We start from the raw sequence: 20,108 nt of genomic DNA, 5'->3' as shown, positions 1-20,108 counted from the left end.
AAAGAATATACCAACAGGCTTTATCATGCAGCTTTCTGGTATCATTCTGATGCTGTGTGATAACGACAGATACTTACATATAGTGGAGCCTGTTGGGGATTCAGCTTCATGGCACTGATATCTAGAAAAGGAAACAGAGGCACAGAGTTCAGCACCACACACACACACACACACACACAGGAATATGTCATTCACACACAGATGGATGAACAATTGGTTTTAAGGCTTTTACACTTAAATATAGAAAGGCTCTGCAATACATGTGAATGGAGGAACCTCTGGGTTCTGCATTCTCTGAAATATCCAGCAGGGGCGACTCAAGTGTTACAAAAAGAGACATTATTGTATAGAAGTCTTTGAAGAAAGGAGCCCACTGTTCACTTGCTTTATTACCTCAGGAAAGACATTGTGCACCTGTGTGAGAGGAAATACCGCCAGCAGGCAGCGGTAAACTGTATGTGTCATTCTAAAAAGGGAAACAAGAAGGCCTATAACTGCAAATATACCAGCTGATGTTACGATACATACATTTAAACAAAGCTCTTTCTCACACTACTCCCAATCAGCACCTCATCCCAGATGTAAAAATATCTGTGTATTAGAATGATCAGCAAATAAAGATGAAACATGAAAAGAGACTGTTCACTTTGTTTGCTTGTTTTCCTCACTTCCCTTTCTCTTCTGTATATTGATTAATTTAAACTCAATAGAGTGTTGCAGAAATGATTGTTTTTGTAGGCCGACCCGGAAGCCAGCAACACAAGGGCCCTCTCAACGAAAAGCAACATTATTTCTCCATTGGACTTCGGAATATTGAAATAAATCTGCTCTGTGGCAAACAAATGTTGATGATACTTCCAGGTTGTTTTCAGCAGGGTTATCTCCATATATTAACATCATTCTCAGAACTATTGGAGAGTTAATGACTTCGCAACTGAAACTAATGCAAGTACAAATCTAACGTAGATTAGGGATGGGTATCTTTAAGGTTTTAACGGTACTACTACTTTTAACTAGGGATGCACGATATTGTTTTTTTGAAACCGATAGCGATAACTTCCTGCTTCTCAAGACCGATACTGATACCGATAACCGATAATAATATAATATATATATTAGTGCTGTCAAAATTATCGCGTTAACGGCGGTAATTAATTTTTTTAATTAATTGCGTTAAATATTGAACGCATTTAACGCATGTGCAGAATGGCCCGCCCCATACGTGCCACCAGTGGCAGCGCCAGGGTATGACTGGGGTAGGCTACACCCATACCAAGAAATGGCTTAGCCCCACCATGAGACACGATGTTAAAGTAAGCAAAATAAAGTCAGCCAACTCGCGGAGTAAATTGCACAGACAGCAGTTAGTAAGATTGATTTCAGTAGCCACGGTTCTGAAAACTTTTATCACGTAGTGATCGTCTTCTCAATAGAACATCTTTGATAACGGCGTGGTGTTGTTGCAGGAAGTCCCGCGGAGAATACTTTTGCTGCAGTACAGGGGTGCACATAACTGGTACGCAGGTTATGTAATCTGAAATGCGTACCGTCACTTGTGTCACAAAGCGCATTTGCGTACCGACGTACTTGTGAAGCTTTTCCAGAAGGCGGTTAGATCACCGGACGACAGAGTCGGTCTCCGTGTGCACAGACAGGGCTGCTGTTAACGTCGGTCTGTACAACGGAACTGTGCCTACGCCAACCGGCTGCGGAGGGAGACCCCCCCCCCTTCACTGGAGAACTGCGCTTAAACAGCTGATCACAACGTTCACACTCTGTGGTCACGAAGTACTCCACGAGCACTGTCGACTTTCCTGAAGTACTCCCCCGTTGATAGAAATCAACACGTAATGAATTAAGACCCCACAGTTTGATGATGGATAGGTGTGTGGGCTGTCTTTCATTTTGACACGCAGAAACATGTTATAATAAACATAGATACTGTGTTAAATTGATATATCCGCCTTCTTTCATTTATCTTTCCATTCCCACAACAATATACATCAATAAATGGCATATTTTGGACATAGTTTGAATGGTGATTAATCATGATTAATTAATTTTTAAGCTGTGATTAATCTGATTAAAAATTGTAATCGTTTGACAGCCCTAATATATATATATATAATAAATGTACCTGTAGTTTTTGAACACCTGGTGGTAAAAAAAGACTAGTAGTGAGCAAAGTACATGAGCATTACTACTTTGAACAAAACAAAGCCAAAAACAGTTTTGACTCTTCAAAGTGACCATATTTATTTCCCCAAACAAATCTGGCAAACTTCTTGCCTTTTTCAAAAGCCTCGTCGATAGGTAAAAGCCCCGGTGCCTTTGCAGCTGGCTTTGGATCCGCCGCTAGTTTAGCAGCGCAGGCGTCTTCGTACGCTGTTAACACACCATCGTAGCGATGGCGATGTTTCAGGTGACTGATCAGGTTCAAAGTAATATAGCTCGTTGCCTTTTCCCTCCTCGTGGAACTTCTGCATGTGTTAATACAAATAGCAAGCAAACTATCTAACTCTGAAACTTTGAAATAATCCCATAATAGTCCGACGACATGTTTGTTTACTGTCCTGGCTTCACGGCCGCACGCCATTTACGTCACAGCCAGGCATGAGTTAGGGAGCGCTGGATTTGTGAAGAACTCCCCTCTTCCTAAACCACTAATACCACAGTACTGGCAAAACGGGAGGAGCCGAGTGAAAAACAAGCGCCCCTCATCCCAATCCACCCACACCGCAGTATTTTTTTCTTTTTTTTTACCCAAAAAATATATTGTATATTATCGGGGCTATTAATACTGACGTCATAATTCCATAATATCGGACCGATAATTATCGGCCCGATAATTATCGTGCACCACTACTTTTAACGATACGCTTATCGATCCGGTCTTTTAACGGTACTCTTATCGGTTCTTTTGGAGATAAAAACAAGGTAAACTAACTAAACAAATTGTGAACAAAATTAACATTGCTTTGTATTTCAATTAAATACATAATATTTCACATCAAAACAAAGAACAGTGTTTTAACAAATCGTATTAAATAATGTGATGACAGAACTGTAAACAGAATAGCTGAAACTTTAACAAAATAAATAATTCAGTTACCTCTAATGACGGGGCTACAGAGCTACTAGAAACTCAAAGACAGTGGAACCCGGTGCATTCCTCCGTCTGGATGTGGAGCACTTTTGCTAAATGTTTAGACACATTGCTCGTGTTACTGCCCTTAAATGCTAAACTCTTACTGCACTTTTGGTAACTTTGTCCACATCGAGACGGTAAAGTTGAGCCACACCTCGGAGCGTGTTCTCTCCGCCATCTCCTCCGTGTGAGTGTGTGTGTTGCTGCATGTAGCAGCTGAGTGTGTGTAAACCGCCCCGCCCCCTCGGACACAGACGGGGGATAGAAATCTCTCGTCTGGATTGGAAAGATCGAAAATACTAAAAATAACCATAGACGCATTTTGCAGTCTTTTTGCGTATTAGAAACGGAGTTGGCGACACTAAAACTGCAATATAATGTTTGTGTAGCAATAATACATATTTTTTACATGTCTCCAGTACGGATAAAAAGACCGATAACGTCGGAGCTTAACGGTACCACGGTCTTTAATAATTCAGCCCCGGGGCCCGTTTAATACCGGGCCTCGGTACCCATCCCTAGTAGACATATGTCAGCATTATGACATTTAGTTGTCTTATTGATATGTAAACGCTTCAATCATTCACAAAAGTGGTACATACTGACCATTTTCTATTCATGAAACATTACATCAAAAATAATTGAGCTTGTATTAACCGCTGACCTTATTTTAGAGCATCTAACCGAAAAATAATGATCTTTGTGACAAGCGAACCAAAAGTACCTACATGCCAACTCACATTCAGGTTATTGGACTCATTCCTGCATCACTCTAAACACGCTATAGCCAATCAGAGTGATATCTGGAAGGGCTCCCCAACCGGACTATCGTGAAGGGTGGACTTGTGCAAACGGTGACAATACACCACAACAACTACGGCAACATACACTGACTGAAGGCCATCAGTGGCCAACAGCGACCTTTGGCTTGATTTGATATTTGGACATCGACAATGAGGGACACAGACCTGCACTGTGAAAGTGAAGAGAAACATAGTTTGAAAAGCTTCATTGGACCTGGGGTGATGCCAGTGAAATGAAGGGCAGTGTACGTCACTAAGTGCTGTGATGTGTGAGCTAAAGAAGCTGATTCTTTCTATAGTCCAGAATCACAGCATCTCATGTACACGAGGGCGGCAGCGACTGGATCTCTGTATAAATCCCATTCTTCCAGACTTGTCATAAAGACGAGTGGGGGTGACCACTTAGCTATTCTACATGCACTCATGTGGTTGTCCCATTCATTGGCAGGAAACAGGAAGTCAGAGGAAAACAGAGGAGCCTCACAAGTCCTCCTCACACAGTCACAGGAGAACACAAGCCTTCTTCACAAAACACAGACACACACACAGTCTGGTGGAGGCAGAGAGACAGGCAGATAGACAGATGGCTGTAAGACATCTGCAGTGAACTGCCCTGATTGGAGAACCATGTATAAACAACGTTTGAACGGGCGAATGATCCTGAAATGTACATTATACATTATTTTTGTAAGGGGCCACAAGGGAACACGTGCTGTGTCTCAATTCAGACTTTCCTTTGAGCACGGCATCTTGTGCACTGTGACTTATGCAGTGTGTGGTTGTGGACCATGCAGTGTTGTCTCAAATCGCACACAGCTGCTGTACCCTATCCGGAAGTAATCATTGCTATTGTTAGCTAGCTAGCTTGTTGCAACGATTGATTGTAAGTGGTACCAAGTCATTATATACCAGTGTTTCCCCTATATACAGATAGCGGCGGCACAGGACTCCATCCTAGGGGAAACACTGTATACTAATCTATCAACCCTGAACATCAACAGGGGCTTAATTGCAACACCAGTATAGCTTTACTTTACTAAAGTTGTGGAAAAAACCCACATGTAAACTTTTATTTGTATAATGCTATGTTTACCAGAGCAACTGCAATCACGGCTGGTTGCCTAACATCCTAAGATGTCTGTGTGTCCAAAGAGCCAGTGTGTAGTTTGTAGGGGGAACTAATGGCAGTAATCAAATCAAATATTAATTAGTGAATTATCACATAAAACTAAGAAATGTTAAGACTTTGTGATAGCTCATATCTATTTTGAGAGCTGGCCATTTTCAGTCAGCCATCTTCATATATTTAAGGTAGACAAAGTGGAAAACCCTGGACAAACTTGGCGACATAGAGGACCTTTCACATTTTATATTGCTTAAATACCATCGTAGTTCTCTAACGCTCTTGTAACCTATGGTAACACCATCCTTATTGACCTCTATCGAAGCCTTCGGGGGACTAACTTATTTTGTCCTGATAATGTTACATTGCGAACAACAAATCTGTGTTAAAATATAGAGAAAGCTAGTACACATTAGCAGTTACCTCTAAGCTGTTCGCAGCCGATGAAAGGAGGTTCCAAAGAGTTGCACTAGAACGTGTTCAGGCTCGGTTCAGTATAAATATTACTATATTATATAATATATATATAATATAAGGCCAAGGTCAATTATAACATTGATTTGGTAAATGTAGTGTAGTGTTTTCGGTGAGACGCCAAAGTAAATCCAGATGTCTTCACGGGTAAATTACATAGATATTAGAGAGGAATTATGACCTTGTGAACTTCTTAAAAAGAAAAACAGAATTAAAAAGGTTGTAAAGCAAGGTATCTAGAAGTAGATGAGATTTATTGTTTTGTTTTTCACTGTGGTATTGGTATCAACTACGACGTCTGTGACATTTCCTATATTCATGAGTTATATTAATCAGTAAGTGAAGATGAACTGGAACAAGAGAGCAGTGTGTCACGGATACTGAGGAAATCAAAGGCAACACTGTGTTCTCCAAACTATGGAGGGCAGCGTGCGGCATGACTAACTACACATCGTCTGTGGAAACGCAGCAGACGTGTACTGAAGGTACAACGAGATGGAAGCTAAGTCATCGCATCAGATCCTCTGGTCCTTCTGTCTGGATGTCTGTAGAGAACATCCTCACCCTGGCCTGCGTGTGTGTGTGTGTGTGTGTGTGTGTGTGTGTGCGTGCGTGTGTGTGTGTGTGTGTGTGTGTGTGTGTGTGTGTGTGTGTGTGTGTGTGTGTGTGTGTGTGTGTGTGTCTGCTACTTAGCCCACCCTCTCATCCCACAGCAGGGGTTCATTTGAGATCAGTCTGTTCCCAAAGCCCACCTACTGTCCAGAGAACAGACAGTGGCCCCTTCTGTTGCTGCTGCAACACAAGCTTTTCCCCGTTGAGTTAATCCTGTCATGTCAACCAGGTTCAGTATGGTCTCTCCTTTAAAGGTCTTGTTTCGTCAAATTCTAATGGTGTCAATCAGTTACAAAGGCAACCAAGGTAATGGACAATACTAGTCTGTGACTACTCAGGATTAGGCACAATGGAAGCATGATTACATTTGAAATACTAGTATTTTCGGGGGGGATAAAACAAACCTATTTGGTGTTGTAAAAAAAACAAAAAAGGAAATCAGAGGGTTGTTTACTTTATTAGACCATCTTTGTTTAGTTTTGATGATTTCTGAATTATTGGCATGGAGTTTGACAATTTCACCCGAGCATTGGGCAGCCATCATGTATGGCGCGTGGGAGCAGTGTAGGGGATGGTACCTTGCTCAGGGACACCTCAGCAGTACGACGTCCTGGGACTTGAACCAGTGACATTCCGATTCCCAAGCCAAGCCAGAAGATATATTTTAGTAGGGGTTTTCACCATTAACGTGTTACCTCTTTCAATTAATAACCAAGCCTAAATAAACGCAAATGTATCATATTACCAAGTTTGACCCTCCTGTAAATCCAGCTACTTTTATTTCAACACCCAATTATTGCAATTCCCTACCGACTGAGCCACCACCATCCTACAGCATCAACAACGCTGCTGACTCTGATGGCTGCTGGGATTCCCCTCCGTATATTGTGCTCTACTCAGGGTACATGCTTGGAGTGTAGTATTCTTGCTGCCACTATCATATTGCGACCACTATCTGTTCTTACAGTGGTGACCACACCTAAAGCGATTGGTCATGGATTAGGTTTGCCGTTACACCGAGGTAGTGATGGCGGCTTACTAATATGGGCTCAGAACAGTCTCATCATACACACGCACACAGAAGGATTCACACTTGTATTTCATGATCCGCAAAATGATTCACACCGTCAGGGCCCTCTAGGCCATATGTGAGGGCCTAAGATATTCTACAAAATAGTATTTAAAAACATTTAAAAAATATATATATTTATTTTATATTTTCTTTAAACAATTTTTTTAGTTATATTTTTCATTAGTTTTACCAAAATAACTTGATTTAATTGTATTTAAAATAACATTTCCAAAGAAATAAATTCTTCAAATCTGCCTATTCAGTTTCTGAATGTGAAGGGTTAAATGAAAGAAGCTCGTATAGGCGGTCCAGCTATGAATTCACAGAGGGCCGCTATAGTAACTGATCGAGAGAGTAATGTCAAATGACAGTACAATTGACCAATCATATCTTCCCTCTAAAGTGGGTGTTATTAACACGGACTTACAAGTGTGAATCCTTCTGTGTGCATGTGTGTATTATGAGGCTGTTCTGAGCCCATACACTAATGTCCAGTGGTCTCCAGTGCAATACAAGTATCTGATATTACGGGAGGAAGCTAGGGTCAAACTTGGTAATATGACATTTGCGTTAATTTAGGTTTGGGCATTGATCACAAGAGTAAAAGGCATTGATGTTGAACACCCCTACTAAATAAATGAAACATTTCAGAGAGAGAGCAAGTGACCTGTCGAAAAAAAAAGTGAATAAAAGAATGTGTTGTATTCCACATCCAGTCATACTGAAGGCTTTGATGAGGATCAACGTGATGTGAACCATATGCCATGGCCTTCACTGTGGGCAACAGAAAGAGCTTGATCACTTCTGCCTCTACATCCAGGACTGGCAGTCAGGAGAGACTGACATAAATCTGATCTGCTCATAGGCAGAGGTTCAAACAGAGCAATCAGAGGAGGAGAGGACTGATGAACGCAGAGATGTTGGCATCTGCTTGGTTCCTTTTCTGCTTTGTGCTAAAGTACCTTCGGGATTACTTTCCTGACCTTTTACCCTCTTGGGATTTGGACTTGGAGAACAAAAGAAAAGTGAGAAAAGGAAAGGAGGTCCAACAGTTCCAGGTTCCCTCTTGTTTCCCGTCACATAGGATGATTCAGTGGTTCAGATGTTGTAAATATTGTCAAAACATGTATGATTTAAGTACATCTTTAGAGTTTTCTTCGATCTTGTGTTTCATTTGTAACAAGCCTAGACATCGAGTGATTCAGCAGCTGGCCGATAATCAGCCACTAGTGTCATTGTGATTGTTAAAAAAATGAAATCAAAGCAATATTTGTGGCATTATTCTATATGGTATCACTTTGCTTACACAAGTGTATCCACTTCAGCATAAGTGGGGCTCTGTTTTAGATCTGACCGGTTTGTTCGGCCAGTATAAGTCTGGCGGCATGCAGGCGTAAGCTTTGGGGGTTTACATGTTTTTACTTTTTCATTTATTTTTAAAGTAGGAACTCTGGAATAACTAGGTGCATATGTTGTGTGCTTAAGATTAGCAAGTGTGAGATCAGAAGAGAGAGAGCAAGTGTGTGTGAGTGCGATGGAGAGTATGACATCAGCAGTAATCTGTGTGTAGCAGTGCAGTGTGTGTACAGTTTATTTATCAGTAAATAAATGCCACAAGACAAAAGACCTGCTGATTACAGTGACCGAGGTTAGCCGTGAAGTTGGCTCGACTCGCGGTGGATCAGCTATTCTCATCTTGGTGACACGCCGCTCAGCATCCACCACTCCGACTATCAACGAGAGCTGCTCTTAGGAAATGTTTGTACAGAGACACTCCAGATGCAGTCTGGGCCTGGACGCTATAAATAGTTCATTAGCACTTACTCAACTGTTCGTCATGAAGGGCATGACCCCAGCACCAACTACAGGCAGCCCTGTTACAGGAAGCTGCTGGAATCATACCACACATGGACACAGACTACAGTGTGTGTGTGTGTGTGTGTGTGTGTGTGTGTGTGTGTGTGTGTGTGTGTGTGTGTGTGTGTGTGTGTGTGTGCGTGCGTGTGTGTGTGTGTGTGTGTGTGTGTGTGTGTGTGCGTGTGTGTGCGTGCGTGCGTGTGTGTGTGTGTGTGTGTGTGCGTGTGTGTGTGTGTGTGTGTGTGCGTGCGTGTGTGTGTGCGTGTGTGTGTGTGTGTGTGCGTGCGTGTGTGTGTGCGTGTGCGTGTGTGTGTGTGTGTGTGTGTGTGTGCGTGCGTGCGTGTGTGTGTGTGTGTGTGTGTGTGTGTGGGGGGGGGGGGTATGTGTGGCCTAGCATTACTATACTTGTGGGGACCTAAATCTGTTTACACAGTCACGTGTGGGGACTGGCCCCCCTCATGGGGACAAAGTGGAGGTCCCCATGAGGGGAAACATTCATTTTAGGGTGAAGACTTGGTTAGGTTTAGGGTTAGGGTTAGGGTTGTGTTGGTTATGGTTAAGATTAGGATAAGTCTCCAGGAAATGCATGTAAGTCAATGTAATGTCCCCTGAAGTGATGTATACATGGTGTGTGTGTGTGTGTGTGTGTGTGTGTGTGTGTGTGTGTGTGTGTGTGTGTGTGTGTGTGTGTGTGTGTGTGTGTGTGTGTGTGTGTGTGTGTGTGTGTGTGTGTGTGTGTGTGTGTGTGTGTGTGTGTGTGTGTAGGGACATTTCTAGGGAATAGTTTCCCTGATGTATGAGTGGAAGTATGATATGCTCAAAGAAAGTATGAAAACAATTCTATTTGTACAAAAAATACAAGGTTGTCTGAATAAAGTGTAGGCGTTTTAAAAGAGCCATTTGAAATTGTTAATGACATTTTCCTATAACCACATTTATTTCAAATGCAGCTCATATAAGATGATATCATTTACCCAGTTAAGAATATGAGCGAATCACAGCTTCAGTTTTTCAGTTTGACAGGATGACTTCATACTGCAGGACACTGAACACAAATGACATTACCTAGCACGCTTGTATCACTGACATTAGTCCAAAGCATAACGTTAATGTTATGTGCTAACCAGCTAGCTAGCTAACTAACTTGAGTAAGCTAGTTCTTGTGCACTGCTGCCCAATTTGGTGGATCAGTAGAGAACCAGCCTGACTTCAGACTGCAGAAAGTATTCCTGAAATAGAAGGTGGTGGCTGATGGGATGAGTCAGTGCTTTCCTGATGTGCATCGGTGACTCAGATATCACTGGTACCAATTAGGAGTGTCCCTCTCGAAGTGTTTTAATATGAAGCATCTGTACTGTTTAATGTTGATTAAATAATATGTGACTAAACCACTGAAATAACAGCTTATTTGTCACCAGCTATGTGTATGGAAGTTTAACTGGAGAATGTGAGCCCTGAAACTGACATGAGATCAGTTCAAGTGAAGACAAGATAATAAGAGAGTAGAGACAGCAGGGTTTTTTCCCGTTGCAGTTTTTAGCGAGTCTGTGGGTTAGAAGAGAGTCGTTATCTGGTGTCACAAAAACAAAACAATTCACACACACACACAGTGAAAATGGTACAGTGTTTTGCGTAAAAGGAGAGCAGCACTGCAACATCAACAGGCTATAGTGGACACACGCAGTAGGAATAAATGCAGGGTGAACTGTGTACATGTGTAAGGATAACAAAATGATTGAAAATCCTTCATTGTGATCAAAATCGTCATGGAAACATGCACCAGTTTTTCCTGTAAGTTTCCATCGCATCCATGGTTTTATGGATTGTCAGCTGAGTGTCTGCTGGCAAACCTTTACCCTGTCAGGTTTGTTGCCAGTGTCTGGTAAGCCTGGCAGCCCACTGTGCGTCTGACGGTGAAGTGCGTAATGTGTTTGCTGGACGTAGCACTGTTCAGTGTGTGTACACTTTCATTTCTGGTGAATAATGCTAACATTCCTCAAGACCGCTTGTTGGTTACAGTGGGTTAGCCTCTCCGCTTGCAACAACACCAGCCCAGTTGGATTTTATTCCAGAATGTAATGTAATTAAAGCAACAATTATATGATTGACAAGGCACTCCTCTGAGTATTGCTCTCTATGTTTATAGCTGATCAAGTCCAAATTATTTTCGTTGGTTTATATGTCCAAGAGTGAGGGCGGCAGCTTTATTTGAAACAAGCTAATATTATAAATGCTCTAATACTACTTTTCTTTTGGTATCAAAGCATTTGTTTTCAGATGGAGTCAGTGTAACATATCATGAAAAACACACACACACACACACACACACACACACACGCACGCACGCACGCACGCACACGCACACGCACACGCACACACACACACACACACACACACACACACACACACACACACACACACACACACACACACACACACACACACACACACACACGCGCGTGGTGTGGGGAGCAGAGAGGGGGCCATGTTTCCACAACTTGTTGTAATTATGTGTTATACAACTGAATGCTGACGCTGGCTGTTCTTTTACAGAGAAATGCAGCGAGAGGCTGAAGAGAGACTAACTCAGCTGGCCAGAAGTTATGTCTGGTATGGAAGGAATGAGACGAACAAGGCGAAGGATTCAGAAAGAGAAAGGGAGAGCGATACAGAGTATACAGAGCAGGATGGAGCAGAGGGAGGAGACACAGAGGCAAAGCGCAGCAGCTGCCTAACCAAAGCAACCTCCAGCGTTCTACCCTGCTGCACACACAGCTGCAGCGCCGCTCACTTCCACCGGCTGCACACATGAAGTGGCAGCAGGCCGGGCCTTATCACAACAAGCCCCTCCAGCTGCTGCTGCAACTTTAACCCCAGTGCTGCTGCACGGTGTGCATCGTGACGCTCATTGCTGCACATTTACCGCGTCATTAAAGGCTGAGATGGTTTGTGTTTAGAGTTGTTCCTAAAACACGGAAATTAGTTAGCAATTTACCACTTCTGGTTCTCTCGTCTCAAAGTCAACTTTCTTTTTGAACATGTTTTTGGTTAAAAGCCGGAAAATAGATCTGTGGTTACCACTAGCTAAATAAATGTTCCAGTTTGATTCTACGACATAAAATACATCAGTCATACCTAGTGAATGTCCAAAGCTTCTATGCGCCTTAAAAAACATGGTTGCAAACAACTGACTAAATGGAACTACTCAACATCATCATTCCCAACACAAGTCCGCCTTTAGCTTAGCGGTGATGATGCGCAGCCATGAGACTGTTTCGTTGATATACTATGTTAGCTTTTTACTTCTGGCGATGCATTTACGTTCAATAATCATAAAAGTGCCGGTAATATGTGGAGATTATCATAAACACGAGTTAGATTTTTGTCGAGAAACCCCTTCCGGTTATCATAACAAGTTAATTGGTGTGGGACCAACACTTTTCTTGGCTAATAGCTGGTAGACACATGCAGGTTTCTGGTTAGCTACAACAGTTCTAGGGGTGTAACGGTATCCGTATTCGTCCCGTACCATCACGGTTCGGACGTCACGGTTCGGCACATGCATTCACACAGCGAATACGCCTTTTTTTACGAGTGGGAAAAAAGTCTATCACTCAGGGCAGTATTACACTATATATAATCCAGGGGGCGGTATTGCGCCTAAAAGCCAGCCGCCCGTAAATAACAAATGAAGAACAAGAACAAAACAACGAACACAATACATGAAGAAGAAAAGTTAGTAGCTATGGCGAGTTCACACAACACACAGGAGCTAGAAGACCTGCCTGCTTCTTTTAAATCAGCTGTGTGGGAACATTTCGGGTTCCCTGTGGACTACAACAATGATGGGGTGCGAGTTGTGGATCGGACGAGGACGGTGTGTCGGCATTGTTCGACAGCGGTGCGGTATGCTAGTGGTAACACGTCAAACATGCTCAAGCACATCCGAGTCAGTCTCAGTCCCCAGCGAGAGCGTTTTCTCGACGGCAGGTGCAGGGTTTCCCACACATAGACTATACTTGGGCGGGCCGCCCAGGTATATTAACGGCCGCCCAAGTATATTTCGCGACCCATTTAAGTTTTTTTTATACGTTTTTTTTGTATTCGTCCGTGACCACGACGCCATCTGCGATCGATTAACTTGTGGACAATGATCCCTCACTCCCTTGCTCTGATCTCGCCTCTTTCTGGCCTGTTAAGTGGCCTGCCTCACACAGGGTGACTGGCTGTCCACATGATGTGGCCTGCCGACATGGCCACTGTCATACAGATCATAAATCAAAGCCTTTGATTGGTCTCTGTGTCCATTTGAGAGGGTAGTGATTGGTCTAATGCAGGGGTGGGGAACCTCCGGCCCCCGGGCCGTATACGGCCCGCGAGACCATTTGGTATGGCCCTCGAGGTAATTTATAAACACACGCAAAAAAGAAAAAAATTAAAGAAATGTAGACCGCAAAATAATTAAACAAGCGAGTGCCTGTTTTTCCTGGCAACGGTCATGGTCCTTGAACACAACACCAGCCTTAGGTGTCATCACGTGGTATATGTCTCGTCTGACAGGGGTGCAATTCTGACGGAGAGCACCAGAACGCCGCTCCGGGACTTCAACAAATTGCAGTACCCATAAGTCCATACACATGCTGCAGTTTTTGCGTGGCTGTGTCTTTAGTTGTAAACCCAGTGGCGATCTGTTCATCTGTCATTCAGATCATACAGTCAATAACTTTGTTGTTATTAGCATCTGGTTAGCTAGCTATGCTAACGAATATAAGAAGCTTTTTCTCCAACCAGTGAGGTAAAGGCACATCTTTATATGATCATTATAGTTATCAACAAACAAGAGAATAAAGTAAACAGGTATAAAATACTATATGACAGTAAAAAAAAGTTGTTATTAATAAACAAGAATACAGTTTGAAAGGGGAGTGATTTGTAAAATATCCATAAAGAAAAAGTAAATCTGATTACAGTTCTGTTTCAAATGGGTGTTGAGAGATGTTTCCATAGATCTCTTCATTTTGCTCTCAAAGTGCACCAGATTGATGCTTTTAACTTAAATATTTAAAAAAAAATCTTCCCGGGGGAACATGCCCCCCCGGACTCCCCTAGAGGAGGTGAGGACCCCCCTAGAGGAGGTTAGGCCCCCCCCCCACTTAAATCATGTTCACATGAATAGGAAACTAAATACATTTTTTGCACACATCTTGTGTCCATATCTTTCTGTTTGGTGGTCATGCCACAACCGTGCACGTGAATGCATGCACGAGTCATGGCAAGATATCTGGATTAAGAGGTTGCTTTTTCTTTGCACAGCATGAAAGAAAAGCCAAATGAATGGGCTGTGATTTTTAAGCAGAGGTCAATAATTTGTACGGCCCTCGGAGGATGTTGAAAAAATTGAAATGGCCCTTGAGAGGAAAAAGGTTCCCCACCCCTGATCTAATGGATAGTGAGGTGGGCTGAAGATCGGAAAGGCTGTGAGTTCAAATCCCGCCAGGAACACCACCACTAGTGTGCCCTTGAGTAAGGCACTTAGCCCTTAGTTACTCCAGGGAGAATGTCCCTGTAATTGGTCATTATAAGTCGCTTTGGATAAAAGCGTCAGCTAAATTAAATGTAATGTGATTAGTAAAATATGCATGACTAAATAAATAAAAAGTTAAGATACACTTTTAAAACTTGTTGAGAGAAAACTAGTCTTTGCTGCTGCCTCAAAGAGGATCAGGAGAGGCTGATTCAGGAGGACAGACACACTCACAACTATAAATGAACCAAAAATAAATTAATAAACAAGTTTCAGTGTTTTTTTCATATTGGAAATGGTATGTTATTGGTTATGGCCATGATTTTATGATTATTGAAATGTATACAGTTTAATATAGGTGTTTCCATAGATCTAGTCTCTTTATTTCCCCCTCAAAATGCACCAGATTGATGCATTTAACTCCAAAATAAAAAATAAAATCTTACCGGGGGGCATGCCCCTGGACCCCCATAGAGGATTTGAGGTCGACCCCCACTAAAAATCACATGGATAGGTTCCTAAATACATTTATAAATACATTTATTTTTTTAAATAGTAACCCATTTCCATATGTTCATGTGTGGGTAGTAGATTTAAACTATAGGGCTATCATTATGGGCCCTGCCTGTACCTGTTCGCTCTGCCATCGCGTGAAGGGTCTGCTAACAAGCGACCAACAGAAAGGTTAATGTTAATTGTGTTGCACGTCACCTCTTTTTAGTTGTACAGCTTATTTAACCTTTTTGTTTGACATCAGCCATTATAAATAATATGGCCATCTGAGTGTGTGTGTTACTGTTTGTGGTTTGTTTTTAACTGTGTAATACAGTTAATGATTCCAAATGTTAGAGTTCCTTATTTTCATACCAAAACTTGCACTACTGTTAAAAATAAATAACAGCAAAAAAGAATGATGCATTATGTTACACCCCTAACAGCAACAGAGAGAAAGAGGTGTGTTTCAGACGATGACACTGTGGAACACATTCAACATGCTAACACATATTCCAAGGCATCGCCATCTGTGTTTTGTCTATATAGCCACACTGACACTTCTATCCAAGTGCACCAACGTACAGAAAACCTTCCGTAACGTTGCCAGCAACAAAGACTCAAGATTCAAGGCTTTATTGTCATGTGCACATTAGCTACAGTGTAGATATGGCAATGCAAAACTTAAGTCATAGGCTCCTCCAACAGTGCAACATGAATAAATATAGGACATAAAACAAATAAGACAAATAAACAGATAAAATAATGCAAAGATACCAACATCAACAGCGCAGTCTCACTTGAGGTGGACTGACTATAAGGTTGACCAGCTATTCTTATTTTAGTGACAAGACGCTCACTAGATTTGACCAGCAACCAGTGTTCTCCTCCAACAACAGGAGTTCTGTTTTCAAAGTAACACAATCATATCTTTATAAAAACGTTTGACTCGATATTATGTACCTGACTGTGTTAAATGGTATATGTTATCATCTGATACCAACCACAGGTCCTTGAAACCAATCCATCATGTATCATAGCACTTTATGATATATTAGCAACAACATAAAGTTAGAAGTCAGAAGAAGTTACTCAGATAGATCAATATAATATTGTTTTGTGATTAAACTTGTGTTTTACAACTCTTCTAACTAAACCCTATTTATGTAATTATTCAATAAGAATAGCATTTATCAAAAGCAACAGACATTTGCTCAGTCGATATGTCCTTGTCTAAATTAACGTTCTATGTGAAATCCATCATATGACGAGTGCAGCCTCTAACTTACCATACAACTATGGAGTCTCATGCACTGTATGTTAATGCTACATTAAACAAGTCCAAACTCTTCCCTCAGCATATCTTCCTGCCAGTGTGTGAACCAGCGGCAGCCTTTGTGATTTCAGAGCTGTCACAATCAGTTTGTTAGCAGACAAAGGAGACGTAATCTCCGTCTCTGTCTTTCTCTGTGGCTGTCACACGGGTGCGGAACTAATCACGTGTGTTATTGGTTTCACAAGGCGAGCACACACACACACACACACACACACACACACACACACACACACACACACACACACACACACACACACACACACACACACACACACACACACACACACACACACACACACACACACACACACACACACACACACACACACACACACACACACACACACACACACACACACACACACACGCACAGCATTACAATTATCTGCTATCCTCTTTCCTTATCACTTATTAGTGGTAGAGGGTGGTGCAGGAATGATCCCTAAAAGCCGGATATTAGTTAGCATTTTACCACTTTGGATGATTATCTCGAATAAGATAAGATGCTAGATATTAGGATATATTATATTAAGGTTAACAAAAGCTTAATACATTTGTGCGTGTAAGACATAACATGTGTCAGTAATACCCCACTCGTTAATGTCCGAAGCGTCTATGTTTCTTGAAAACAGCGGTTGCTAATGAGTAACTATATAAAACTACTCAACATCAACAAACATTAGCCGCCTTTAGCTTAGCAATGGAGTTGCATAGCCATGCGATCGTGATGTAGTTTGTTTATAGCCTAACATTAGTTTTTTTTTTACTTCTTTTAGTTGCGTTTACGCTTCAACTTTTATAAAAAAGTTGAATTTGTTTTTTTATATAAAAATTGTTTTATTCCCCATTCAAATATCAAACAATGTATTGCTTTGTTATCCATTCTATTCATTTATAGATGAAAGAAAATAATTTCAAAACCAATATATTAATGCATATTTTCATTGTCTAATTTAATATAAATTAATCAAGTATTGGGGTTTTTCATTCCAAATAAGCTAGAAATATGAACCTGTAATCATTATCAGAAAAACCAATACAATTCAGAGATGACACTTATACCTATACATTTGCATTAATTCGGACCGTATTAATTGACTAAACAAAGTAGTTGATCTGTAAAAAGAATAACCAAGAATCATTTTTGATCTTTTTAGCCCATTAAAAAAAAACAACAGGATGTGGCCGGTGTAAACATTTTCAAACCAGTTAGATTTAAGGCAAACATGGGACCGGACCAAAAACAGAATTATACTCTTTTGATGTGATGATACAATATGGCAGTGTTGCACTTTAGTTTATGTTTTCTTTTTTAAATGCACTTATTGTCCCCAACAGATTTCCAAATAAGAACAAATATCACATGTGTAGGCTGCATTGTTTTGCTGCTAAATAAATGGTTGTCATAGTGCACGAAAGTGTATATGTCCACTTTAAATCAAACGTTAAACACACATCCCGTTCTACCAGTGTTTTAAATTATTTGAGTGAACTGCGCCTTTCCTCTCTAAGGTGTTGAACGTCGTGTGTGTTTAGCTTCTGATACCTGCCAGGGAGCGGGGTGTGTGTAAGGATTACTGTAATGAGAGCGTGGGAACCACTGCTCCAGACAAAGTCATGCTCAATGTGACCAGTCAGGCTCCAGCTGCCACCCTCCTGACACACACACACACACACACACACACACACACACACACACACACACACACACACACACACACACACACACACACACACACACACACACACACACACACACACACACACACACACACACACACACACACACACACACACACACACACACACACACACACACACACACACACACATTCTGTAACTGTACACACACACTGACACACACATGGGGCTGTGATTATTGGCTGCCCTGTGGGGCAACTCTTGTTCTTTAAAAAAAAGAAGTCCTAAATAGAAAACAGCACAAACATGGTGAAACCTTATGAAACATATATTGGTTTGTTTACTTACCGAGGCACTTTCTAACATCATAGAGCAAAAGTGTTACTCTGTGAAACGACAGACATTTTGAGAGATGTCAATGCTGGCTGTTTCTATCTATCTTAGCTTTGTAGGCAGGATACATAATGGAGTACTTATGTGTCTCTACCAGAACCAGAACCATTTGTGTGGATAAAATGGACGCAGCTGTAGTCGTGAATCAACCTAAACAAATAATAACTCTTAAAGTGACTTAATAATGGAATGCCTTATCAGAGTAGGAGATAGGGGTGGGTGATATGGCCAAACGTTTTTATCACGAGTCATTTTCACTTACCATCATGGTATTGGTTAGACACGCAGTAGTTGTTCTGTAAATCCACTTAATACATGGTTTAAAACAACTCTACCATCCTTCATGACGTATCCTTATTTCATGTTCACCACACGAGTGAAATCTAAAATTCTTTCAAAATGGTCATAAAAAAAAGTTCACACAAAAAAGATGACACAAAAAGCTGGTATTGAAGCAAACCAAAAGAAAAGACAACCTTTTTCTGCAGGTTTTGGGCCTATTTCATTTCAAAAAGACAATATACTTTTAAAATGGCTGGTAGTCACATAACCAGAGTTCTTCCTCATACAGACTGCACAGTGTCACTCTCCTCCTCCGCGTTCAAATCATGTTACCATGCAGGCAGCTGGATATGCAACATCTTGGTATAGTGAGCTTAGGGTTAAATCCCTTGCAACACTTCCTGTTGCACTTGCTGTTGGTGCAACATAGTGAAGTAAAGGCATCTATTACATAATAACTGCACGTTCGAGGGAAATTAAATTGTGTATAGAGTATAATGTGTTTTGAAGTACATAAGTAGGACTTTACCAAACATTGTCCCTGAAGCTTGTTATGGGCTAGTTCGTATGAATGGGACCAGAGACCAGATTTCTTTTCACTTCAACATAGTACTATATTGTCTTTCTTTATTTTATCTTGTCTTTATTAAAGTTTCAGTTTAAACAGGGCAATTCTGAAAGCTGGTTTACTTTGGCACACAATTGTTATTCACTCAAATCTGGTGGGCAAACATGACATGAGTTCCTTTTGATTTAGATTTGATTCAAGAAGCAGTTTAAGAAAGCTATGCATTTGTGTTGCTCTTTAATATATATACAGATTTCACCTCCTCATGACTGCTGCATTTCTTCTTCTTCTCCTGCTGCAGCCACACACCAATGTCCAAGCTCATTGTAGTCTAAGATTGAAACGCTTAGTAGGACACACTGTTGCTAAGCTGATCACAGGATCATGTCGGGGCACATTACTGCTATTGTCTCTTCTATTCAAGCACTGAGCTTTATATTGTGTATATAGTGGATTATTGTGGCCCTTAATTTAACTTATACCCTACACAGTCTACTAAACTGGAGCCAAGTGTGAGACCAGTTGAACAACCTAGTCGGAAGACTGTTAACATAAAGATTAGACAAGAATATGTACTCCTTGTCTTCAAAGAACCATTAAACAGTCTATTGGTAATCTTTTTGGGGGGGGTTCTCAGTATTTATGGGAAATGATGTACATTCATTTATCTTAAATGATGTTTTAAAGAGGGATGCACGATAATTATCGGTCCGATATTAGGAAGTATGACGTCATCCCGATAAACCCGATAAAAGTATTAATAGCCCCGTATATACAATATAT

The 20,108-nt window shown here is 41.2% G+C and overlaps 1 protein-coding gene across 5 annotated transcripts in view; it reads right to left on the bottom strand.

Moving 5' to 3' along the window:
- Positions 1–20,108, bottom strand: part of LOC117448095 (A-kinase anchor protein 13-like) — a 111,615-nt gene that overhangs the window by 75,824 nt on the left and 15,683 nt on the right. For all 5 annotated transcript variants that reach the window (XM_034085211.1, XM_034085214.1, XM_034085212.1 and 2 more), the window contains exon 2: positions 78–121. In XM_034085211.1, coding sequence (XP_033941102.1) covers positions 78–110 — 33 coding nt within the window. In that variant the 5' untranslated portion in view covers positions 111–121. The remainder of the gene's footprint in view (positions 1–77; positions 122–20,108) is intronic.

This window comes from Pseudochaenichthys georgianus, chromosome 6, assembly GCF_902827115.2.
Source record: "Pseudochaenichthys georgianus chromosome 6, fPseGeo1.2, whole genome shotgun sequence".
Classification (NCBI taxonomy): domain Eukaryota; kingdom Metazoa; phylum Chordata; class Actinopteri; order Perciformes; family Channichthyidae; genus Pseudochaenichthys; species Pseudochaenichthys georgianus.
Note: the sequence above shows the minus strand (reverse complement) of the source record. Positions and strands in the feature narration are given on the sequence as shown.